The 11,961-nt window shown below is 34.6% G+C and overlaps 1 protein-coding gene across 1 annotated transcript in view; it reads left to right on the forward strand.

Annotated features, from left to right (window-relative positions):
• The first annotated feature begins 243 nt into the window (after window positions 1-243).
• Vps51 (vacuolar protein sorting 51) overlaps window positions 244-11,961 on the forward strand; it is a 43,023-nt gene continuing 31,305 nt past the window's right edge. The window contains exons 1-6 of the mRNA XM_069823278.1: window positions 244-381; window positions 3,247-3,381; window positions 4,924-5,025; window positions 5,209-5,328; window positions 7,009-7,149; window positions 11,284-11,427. Of these exons, the coding sequence (XP_069679379.1) occupies window positions 301-381; window positions 3,247-3,381; window positions 4,924-5,025; window positions 5,209-5,328; window positions 7,009-7,149; window positions 11,284-11,427 (723 nt within the window). The 5' untranslated portion in view covers window positions 244-300. The remainder of the gene's footprint in view (window positions 382-3,246; window positions 3,382-4,923; window positions 5,026-5,208; window positions 5,329-7,008; window positions 7,150-11,283; window positions 11,428-11,961) is intronic.

The following is an 11,961-nucleotide window of genomic DNA, read 5'->3' on the forward strand; positions in this document are numbered from 1 at the left end:
ACTGAGAGCTTAATTTCTCATCCGTAGCCACTTCGTATTTCATACAGATTTTTTTTTGTTTCAGTTTTTCTTTATAGTCTCTTTCTCTTTCTTCATTATGTGTTTCAGACCAACGAGTTAGAAGAGAGAATAACTTTCAGCTCACAATCTCACAACACGATACTTCAGCTTCCGAAGCAAGAGTCGGAGAACTTCGGTTGTCGTCGAATTTTTATGACAACACATGCTAGATGTATGAAATGTCAAATTTCATGTTGTGAAGTGTGAATACATTAGACGAACTGTGATTAATCAGCAGATATGGGTGATACAACTGGAAGTCCGTATGATATTAATGGTCAACATTTTAATCCGGATATGTTCTTACAAAAACTGTTTAAGGTACAGTATTTGTTATTCTTATTTTGTTAGCTCAAACTATAACCTCACTTTTTGACTGTTACTGATTTTCCATTTCTAAGCGTGGAATTGTTTGTTGTAAAATATAAAGTTTTGAAGCCCAACTTACGTATGTCATAATTCATTCATTTAGTGTTCTGCCCAAGGGCAGGTCTTTCACTGCAAACCCAGCTTTTTCCAATTCCTATTTTCTGCCTTTGATCTATGATCTGATATCTTCTTCTACCCCGAACTCTTCTCCCGTTCACCATTCCTTCCAGCGCATTCTTCAATAGGCAGTTTCTTCTCAGGTAGTGACCCAACCAATTCCTTTTCCTCTTCCAGATCAGTTTCAGTATCATTCTTTCGGTAATTGGTAAGTACAGGAACGCCATTTCGTAATTCTTTAGCAATAACATGCTTAGCAAGACTTCTGGCTTCTGTTGCATTCAAACAATTATAAAATACGATAATTTGGTCCAGAGAGCATCCGTTTTTTATGCAAAGATAATTCGTTTGGCTTGTTTCTTAAATGAAATTACGAAATGGCGTTCCTGTTTTCCAGAGGTCCGCAGGAAATGCTTCTTTTTCTATTAAAAGAAACTTTTAACTTGGTCATTGCTATTCTCCTTTTGACTTCCTGGCAAGAGCTCATGTTAATGCTTATACTACACCTCAAGTACTTGAAGCTGTCTGCTTGCTCTACTGCCTCATTTAGAATTCGAAAGTTAATCTTCTGCATTTTTCTTCCTATGACCATGCTCTTCGTCTTATTTGCATTTATCATCATTCCATACTGCTCACAGCTGTCATTTAGCTCCAATAGCATATCCCTTAGTATCATCTCTTCTGCTAACAACGCCATATCATCAGCAAATCTTATGCACTTTATTCTTCTTCCTCCTACTACCACTCCTCCCATGTTCTGCAAACAGTTCTTCACTAAATCCTCCAAGTAGATGTTGACCAGGATAGGTGATGTTAAAGGACATCCTTGACGTACTCCTCTCCCAGTTTCACTTCCTTCTGATCTTAGAATATAGGCCTAGACGTCGATTCAATATATGTTATTGTGTGTTGTAATTACCATAATAGTGCAAGTAATGCCGCTATTTCTGTAACGTTTCATGTTTATTTGTTTGGTGAAATGTCGAGATCTTCCCACACTACACATGGGAGAAAAAACGTACTTAAATCATTGAAACCCTTTTACATTCCTTGGTCTCCCGTCTCTTAGGCCTAAATACCCTCTTAACTGATCCACTAACCTTGTCACATACCTGGGCATCATGCTACCTATCTATCCCCTCATCTAACCCATAACTCCTGATTACGTGATCAGGGCCATAACGAAACGCAAATCATAGTTGGTCCCGTGTGTGGTGTGGGGAGATATCGAAGATTGGCATTTGTTTAGCAGATTGAACATTTTTGTTCGATAACTATGTAGAAAGCATCGGCCAAACCATTTTCTCGCAATCGAGGTCCAGGGCATATACATTACCAAATAGCCTATGTACAGTAGTGGCAAAAAAAACCGGACCGACCCTTGTAGCTGATTTCAGAGCCTTGTTCACTCCAGAGCACGATAGACTAGTAACTAAGACTTTCGTGGTTATAATCCTGCCTGGGAAGGAAACTTTTTTTTGTTCCTTATTCAAATTTATTCCCAATACTTTTCGATTGCAGCGATATTTTACTACTTAATTAACTTATTATTCCCAGAACATGAATTTTACCAGCAATCGAAAAGTATTGGGAATAAATTTGAATAAGGAACAAAAAAAAGTTTCCTTCCCAGGCAGGATTCGAACCACGAAAGTTTTAGTTACCAATCTATCGTGCTCTGGAGTGATCAAGGCTCTGAAATTAGCTACAAGGGTCTGTCCAGTTTTCTTTGCTACTACTGCACATGTATTTTAATTAAATTTTCATTATTTCAATTTTTTCTTATGATTGGACATGTTGTCAGCCTCTTTACACTTTAACGGGAAAGTACATGTGCTCTGCACCTCTATTTGGGGAAGTTGATGACGTGGTCGATTACTTTAAGTACGGTACCGTATCATACTTCTTTTTTCTCTTGCACATTTTCCTGCGCCCAATTTGCAATCAATTTCTCATTATTGACCAGTTTCTGCCCTCCAAATCTCTCTCTGTTCAATCCTTTTTCTGTCATCAGTCCGTTGATCTCTTGTTTCGAAGTTGTAAATAAGTTTAGGCCTGTCTCGTTTTCTTCTCTCTGATGGATATCAGGTTATAACTTTTAACCTTAGGCCTACATGTTAATTCGTTCAAATACTGAACGCTCAAATTGGGGAAAAATAGCTGTTCGCAGTAGGTGAATTCGAATGATGGTGTGTAGAGACATATTATCTCCAATAAAACATTATCTTTTACCACAAAATTTCTCATCCTATGACCAGGAATTTGAACTTGGGCCTTCCGAATTGAAAGCTTATAGCTCGTACATGTTCTACTGCTGATGCCAGGCCTTTAAAATAATTTACAATTCATGTTGGGAATAGTCAGCTAAGCCTCGTGTTAATAACATAATATATTATATCAAAATATCTTATCATACATATTCCGAAGTGATACAGTGTTAAAAGTTGTGTAATCAAGATGTATAATCAAAATATAATTAATTATTTATTCCGTCTTATGGCTTAAGCATTGAATTAGGCCTACATATGAAAGGAAAACATTGATGTGTTACATCATATTTAGTCTTAATACTAACGTTTTCGCCCTTTGTAGGGCATCTTCAGGTACGAGATATAACAAATAATGCTTAGCCTATAGGCCTATGTGAATGTAGTCATAAATAATGTTTTGGTATTTGTATTGCTTTGCATTTTATTTCAGGAATGCTCATTGAAACAAATCATGGATCAAGAGGGTGATATTGTACGTGACACACAGACACTTCACTCTGACATGCAGACGCTTGTATATGAGAATTATAATAAATTCATTTCGGCTACTGATACCATACGAAAGGTACCGTACTTTAAGCATTTAATACCATAGATAGTACCGGTAACATTTCTGAAGACTGCGAAAACACTATGATATTCGTAAATAGAAACTTATCCCTAATTAAAATTTCAATGGATAACTGTTATATATTTTTTTCATAGTGGTTCCTAAAACTGTAGACCTATTTTAAATTATTTGGTAATGTAAATGCCTGAATTCATTACACCTAAGTTAGACTGTTTTTAAACCAAATGCATCTATTTTTTATTCATTTAATGAGATATCAACTACCTACCAGTGCTATCCACTGCTGTGGAGTAATGGTTAGCACGCTTGACCATGAAACGATTGGGCCCGGGTTCAAATCCTGGTTGGGAAAAGTTACCTGGTTGAGGTTTTTACCGGAGTTTTCCCTCAACCCAATAAGAGCAAATGCTGGGTAACTTTCAGCATTGGACCTGGACTCATTTCTCTGGCATTATCACCTTCATGTCATTCAGATGCTGTATAACCACAGCAGTTGAAAAGCGTCGTAAAATAGCCAATTGTTGTTTATTTATTTATGTTGCTAATAAGTAACGTAAAATATAATATATACAAAAAAACTTTAGCTCGCCTCTGAAAGAGGAGAACTCGTGCTCAGGGGCGGATTCCTGAATTGAAATTAATAAGTATGCAATTCAGTTTGTCTTATGTCTACTATGCAATTATAATATATAAATTTAAATTTACAATTTTTCAGTTTTTATAAAAACCATAAATAACTTTTTAAAATTAATATTAGAACTATTAGAATTGACAAGATTAGGATATTTAAATATAAATTTGTTATATATTTTTGAGCCTAAATTACTACTATGATTAAATACTGTAACAGTGTTGCATTTTGGTTCAAACAATCTTAAAGAATTCATATCTTTTGTGTCATAACTATGAGAATACAATTCAAAATTATTTCGATTTTTATGTATGAATTTTATTAATACAATATAATAAATTTGTCTTATGTTAAGTACATTAAAGTCTAAAAACAATTTTTGAGATGGAAAATCAATAGGTTTATGAAGACATATTTTAATTATTTTCTTCTGTAATAAATAAAGTGGATTAAAATTGGATTTAAATGAGCTACCCAATCCTATAATTCCATACATAAATACCGATTGAAATAAAGTTAAATATATGGCGCGTAATAAACTTATTGACAAGTAATTCCTCAATAAAACAAAATAATATATTATTTTACGTAATTTATTACAAAGGTAATTAATGTGTTGATTCCATTTTAAATGATTATCGAAAATTATGCCTAAATACTTAACTTCATAGGACTCTTTAATAATCGGACATTTACACTCTATAAGACAACAATCAGAATTATGTAATTTAATACTTAATATAGATGTAGGAGGTTTGTTATTGTTGTTGTTTTTATTGTTATTGGTAATCTAGACAAAGAAACAAAATATTATGGCAGATTTTAGTGAAAGAACAAACTTCTGGATAACATTCCTCATATTCCAATTTTGTATGATACTAAGAAGTGCTTCTTATTAATTACAGATGAAAAGTGATTTCAAGAAAATGGAGGATGAAATGGATCTTCTTGCAGCAAATATGGAATCCATTACGTCATTCTCTGAGCAGATCTCGTGTACATTACAGGTAATATACAGGTTGTCCCAAAAGTCACGATCAGGTCATATTTTAATGCTCCTTTGGTTTATGTTGAGGTAAAAGTAATAGTAAAAATAAAAATAGATGAAAATAAATAATTGAAAACTATTTATTCACCTTTGCTTTCTGCCTCATTTAGAACGTTATAATTAGTTTCTTTTATTTTTGTAGGATACAAGACAGCAAATCACTAAACTGTCAGGTGTACACTCCTTACTGAAACGTCTGCAGTTTCTCTTCAAGTTACCAGGGAAACTTAAACATACAATTCAAGATGGGCAGTATTCACAGGTATAGCAGAAAATACATGAACTGTAACAAAATGTGTTCTTGGAATGGATTGAAATAATTCATTTTCGAATAATAGTAACGGTACATTTTATTACTTGGGCCTGGTTTAGGAATAATGGTTCCTGTTATCATCCTCAGAGGACACATCTCATTGACAATACAACCTCGCTTTTCTGTTTAATTTTATGGATGATAATAATGAAAGAATAACAAAGGAAAAGACAGTCTGCAAAGAAACTAACCTTATTATAATATTTGTCTGTTAGAAATCTATTTTTACTCACTGGGATTTGAACTTGAGTACCTATTTTACAACAATTTCTTTACGGTATACTATTTTGGTTGGAACATTCAAAGTTGGCAGATAGTTAGTTTGAATCTTGCGCTACAGACAGCAATGGCTCGATTAGGTGTCATCTGGGCAGAACGAGTGGTAACTACTGAGTAAAGATGGAACGTGTGCTAGCATCGTCTACTTGTGAAAAGCAGTGATGTGTAGTCCGTTTTTTGAGCAAAACAAAAACTTCCGAGTGAAATCCACAGGGAAATGTTGGAGTGTATGATGCTGATTGTCTGGACCATAGCAACATCTCCAGATGGTGCAAGTTCGAAGAGGGCCGAGTAAATCATACCGACGAAGCATGTTCCGGCCGACCAGTGACTGCTGCAGCTCCACCCAATGTCAGAGGCATTGAGGCAGCAGTCATCCACCCTACAACCCAGATCTTGCACCATCTGAGTTTCACCTCTTCGAACCAATGAAAAATTCCTAGGAGGCCAATGCTTTGGTTCGGATGAAGAAGTGAAATCAGTCGTGTGCAAGTGGTTATGTGCCCAGAAAACGGAGTTTTATGAACGAGGTGTACTGAATCTTGTGTCACAATGAGGGAAATGTGTCGAGAGACTTGGTTCCTGTGTTGAAAAATAGGTAAAACCTGTAGCTTTTTCGTTTTACTTACCTATTAAATACATTGCCACAAAAAGTTGTTGTGCATTACTTTTTGATCCTCCATCGTATTTATAGAAAGTAATTTGATTTGCTTTTTCCATTATAGAAATGGTAGAAGCAAATTCTATATATAGGCTGCTTGCAGTGTAACTTTTGTAGATTACAGAAACAATTACAAGTATTATGGTTTTTGAACTTAGCCACACTTCATAGCATCATGGATTATAAGGCATCATGCCTAGGTATCGTGCACTGGTTCAAGTCTTCATGGAAAAAGAATTTTCTCATGAAATTTCAGCCAGTGTATGGGACTGGTGTCCATCCAGCATTGCAATGAATTTTGGGATCTACGATAGGTAGTGAAATTTTGTTTTGAAAACCAGTTACAGCTGCTGGGGGTATCTTTGTGCTGATCATACAACACATCTATATTTGTTGGACAAACGTTCTCTTCTGCTGAGACATGATATCAGCAGCTGGCTGGTCGGTCTTGGCCCTTCATAGCCTGTTCACGCCATGGATTAAATAATTAATTTTGATCTTAAGATTGTCTTCTGTTATCAATAAAAATAATTTATCTCAATTTCTCATTATCTGCATATTTCTTAATTATTATCGGAAATTTTATAAACAGTGCCATTACAAATTTGTTTATTAATACAGTTCAGTTGAGATTAAATTTTATATTGAAGTATTACAACTTCGTAACTTTTATGTACTTTTTTCCTCAGGCAGTACAGGATTACATTCATGCTCAGAGAGTTCTACAGCAATATGGCAATATGGCATCTTTCCAGGGGATCCAAAGTGATTGTGAAATTATTGTGGAAGAATTGAAGCAAAAGCTGAGAGATCAGTTCAAAAGCAAAGAGGTATTTTAATCATATTACATTATGATTTTTTTATTCTTTAGATATTATTACATAGTGAGTTTCTTCCAGTTCTTATTATATTGTTACTTTGTATGTTGTTATACACAAGTAATGGTTTTATCGGCATTAAGAACAACAATAATACATTTCAGATCAATTAGTTTTGGTAGGTGATGAGTAGGGGTATGATTTTTTGTTATTAACGAAATACGCGAAATGTGTGAAAACTTAATTATTGTTTTCACAAAAAACACATCTCACGAAGGTAATTTAGAAAATGAAAATATCGCGAAATCTAATGATTTCAATGACATAGTCTCATAATCATGAAATTAATACTTGAAAACGTATCTCCTCCCCCAACTCTAAACAACAGTCTTAACAATGTCTTTGCAGAGATCGAAGAGTTTGCATACTAGTTCTAATTTACAAGCTCTTTGAATCATACGAGGGTCACAACAGTTTTGCTTCAACATGTCTTATGTCTCAAACGTTGATAGTGAGAGAATATTTTCGACATAACAATATTTTACCTGATCGACGAGTTTGTTATGTTCAAATGTTGAAACCATTCACAGCTTTGCATTCAAGAGCATGATAGTTAAGTGCTGTAAATCAATGTAAGATTTGCTGCTTGAGTCAGATTGAACTTGCCCTGGTTTGTGGATTGGTCAGAGTATTTTTCATTGCTTTTTCTAGGTATGTGTAAACTGATGTTAAGCAATGATTGGAAATAGGGCTACTTTAAAAAATGTATTTATGTGGTATGATAATTTAATGTTCATAATATTGAAAGCATCAGGAAATTTGTAACAATTAAAATTAATAACTGCATTTCTATTTGTTGTACATTTCTGCATGTTATTTATTATACAGAATATCCAGATATTCATATTTCAACAAAATATTCACCAAAATCATGATAAAATAAGCACAGAAATAAAGGTAAAATAATCATCAGTATCATCACAATATCACATCCCTAGTAATGAGATAATAATGGAGAGTTGATTGTTATTATCGCCATGGCCTCATACTTAACATGCCGATATCATACAATAACGTGTGGTGTGCTTTTAAAATATAATTTTGCTGACCGATTGTTGCTCTGTAGGTTTCACTCTAAGCGTCACGTTGTCACATCTGCTTCCTCGATAAGAATAAGCACTAGTTTGTTATATTGTTAAATGGCTATTATTATTATTATTATTATTATTATTATTATTATTATTATTATTATTATTATTATTGTTTCATATACGAGTATGTTGACATTCTTAACTCTTAATAATAATTCTTTAATAATAATTTTTAATCACATACCTTTGTGTTCGTCCTCAGCACAAGACATTGCAACCTCGGTTTTAGTCCACGTGGATTAGACAAATAGGTGTCATTTTATAATGGAAGCAGCTTATTGGTTGCAACATTGAAATTGAGGCGAATGATTGGAGCGGTGACACAAGAAATGAAAACAATACTTACTTACTGGCTTTTAAGGAACCCAGAGGTTCATTGCCGCCCACACATTAGCCCGCCATTGGTCCCTATCCTGAGCAAGATTAATCCAGTCCCTACCATCATATCCCACCTCCCTCAAATCCATTTTAATATTATCTTCCCATCTACGTCTCGGCCTCCACAAAGGTCTTTTCCCCTCTGGCCTCCCAACTAACACTCTATATGTATTTCTGGATTCGCTCATACGTGCTACATGCCCTGCCCATCTCAAACGTCTGGATTTAATGTTCCTAATTATGTCAAGTGAAGGATACAATGCGTGCATCTCTTCTCTGCATTGTGTAACTTTCTCCATTCTCCTGTAACTTCATCCCTCTTAGCCCCAAATATTTTCCTAAGAACCTTATTCTCAAAAACCCTCAATAAAGAAAATAATAATACAATTAAATTTCAAAGACCTGCCAAATGTTATGCACGAGGCCACTCAAAGACCTAGCGAATGTTAAGCATGAGACCGCGTCGATAATACTTCCAATGTAATGTGAAATAGCCCAACTTATTAAAACTGAGCAATCTGAAACATACATTCAGTTATTTAAAAACTAATACATAGCACATTGTTCTTCAACAAGTAACCTCAATCCAGAAAAGAAAAGAAAAAACACATTGTTCTCGAGACTTGTTTTTTTTATTTTTTGCAGTGTAGAAAAATTTATATTTTACACTCTTAACAGTGTACCGCATCAGTTACTATGCTGAATTTATAGAAGAAAACACATGAGGGCTGTGAAACTGCACACATGTTGTAAAGTGCTGTTGTCATTGTCCATTGACTTGCTTCAACATTAACTACAGCTCGCCTAAGACAAATCTGCGAGTGGGGTTACCATGAATGGATTGTGAAGAGCGCTGCAAAGAACTAGCATTTCCTGCCCTTGTCTTCAGTCAGAGACGACCTGTGCTAACAGTTACCAGTATGCTGTCTACTGAATTCCCAAACATCTTCCCTTACACTCTGTGATGTGAAAACTCATTTTTGAATACGTTGTCTTGTCAAACAGAATTACAGTCTATTTCAAAGTTTTCGTTTATTTTTCCTCGAATGTTCTTAATTGAGAGAGGGAAATCAAAAACTCCCTAACTCCAATAAACCAAATTTTACAGGAGAGAGAAAGAACTTATTTCTCTTACTAACTTTAAATATTATACATTTATCTTTAATATTGTGTAAAATTACAGTCTTTATTAATTAAATACTTCAAAACCTAAATTTTTACATTATCTTACGCTACAATTTGAAATAAACGCTGCTGGAGATAGTGGTTTTCTTATTTCCACAGTGTATGAATTAAGAAAAGTGAATAAAAATGAGCCATGTGAAGAAAAAAAGATAAGTATATCGTAATTCCCTTATGGAACATTGGAATATACGAGAAAATGGAAGTTTATTATTAAAATTAACATTGCTACATTTTTTTTTAAATTTCAAATATCTGAGACAGAAAATCACAAATTACCATAAAGCACATCAAAATACACAAATAAAACCACAAACAACATTAAAATGTTAACACAGTCTCATTCATGTTACAGATTCTGTTTTTTTCTCTCACTCTCATGTTCTTCCTATGCATCTAGATTCTAGATTATTACTGTCCGCAAACAGAGTTTGGTAATTCATCCTACTTTCCTCAGAAATAAACAGCATTAAATTTTGCAAGTCCTTTTACTTTCTTCTTTCAATGGCAATGCTGAATTGTACTTTAGTTGACTGGGGAATGATGCATGTATATTGGGTTTCTGGAAGTTAATCGACTCGATATTGTGCCTTTCATAGTCTTAGTAACATGGATTTCATAGATTTTTGTGTCATTCTGAATATTGTATCGTATCACTTTACTCAGTTGGTTGAGCGATAGTGTTGCCACCTACCGGGAAATTAAGCTTGGAATGCAAAAACTCTCTTATTCCATGGAGTAAGTGGAATTCCGACTTCCACGAGTTTTAAAACAGCCCCAGAATGCAGATGAATGTCGATATTAGTGTATTCTTGCCTTCCACGCATGCAGGACAAACTTAAAAAGCGTCATCCAGCCCATAACTCAATTTTGTCAAAAATTGGAGTTAGTGGGTTTTTGATCTCCGTCTCAATTACAGATCTTGTATTCTATGGTACTTGTTTATTTATTTTGATTCAGTGACAAATATAACTATACAGAGTAAAGGTAGGAAATACATTTATCAAGTTGGCAAATGGAAGTTCTCCAACAAGCCATACATTAGCAACCAACCAACATTTACCATGTAATTAAGTTCTGAATAAAGAGAAAGCTATTGACTGTCCCCATAAACAGTGCAAAGGCACGTGCACCACTGGCAGCTCAAGTATGCGAGAAAATAATCTTGCAATAAGGAAGGAAGGTCGAATCACGCAGAAGGAATATTGTTGGATGTGACTGGATCTCCTCACATTACTACCGCCTTTCACTAGAGGACTATCTTCAACTTCCCCTCTCAGAGCACAGACTTTACTTGGCCAGGCTGTATTCTCTCAACATTTCATACTAGTGGGCTGAATTGTATTATCCCTAATTTTAGTCAAGTTCTGTGTTGTCAAATTATGATGTTTGATGTTTCCTACAGTAATTTTGCCACTTTGCCTTTCCACGGTAGGCAACAGCCAAGGAACTGGCAGAATCAGTAGACTTACTGCTACAGCTCCAAGAGCCAGCTGACTCTTTGTGTGCAGAGTTCTTAGCACATGCTGAGACTCGACTTGGAGAACAGCTGACAATATTAAAAGAGTTGCAGGATCAGGTAAAACATTTAAACTTTTCTGATTAATTATAACATCTTTTGATATACCGGTACGTTTTTTTAGAACACTTCCTTTACTTTTTTTTTTTTAAATTGCTTATTTAATTACGAGTATCAAGTGCATGGTTATCAGTTATTCACAAATCGAGATGGATGATGTTAATAAAACAGAGAAATTTCAGTGATCATTTGCCTCTTGAGCAATTTCAGTCGACTCTTTGTTTGAGAAACAAATTATTATTAATTTCCTTATTTATTATTAATATTTATTTTTTTATTACAAAAACTGCCCCATTGAGGGTAGCACCTACAGACTCAGTATATCCTAAAAAAAAAAATTATCATACATATGAGGGGCTTAGAACAAAAAGCAGGTAAGTGACATTATTAAAAAATGAGGTAAGTGCGTGTTGTGGTAGCCCAAAAGGATGTTTCTTTGGGATAAAATCAGGTAAGTGATCACACTGTGCAGTGCTGCTGTATGGGCATCATTTCACCAAACTAGTGTATAATATTTCATTGCATGTAGAACTT

This window comes from Periplaneta americana, chromosome 4 (assembly GCF_040183065.1).
Source record: "Periplaneta americana isolate PAMFEO1 chromosome 4, P.americana_PAMFEO1_priV1, whole genome shotgun sequence".
NCBI lineage: Eukaryota > Metazoa > Arthropoda > Insecta > Blattodea > Blattidae > Periplaneta > Periplaneta americana.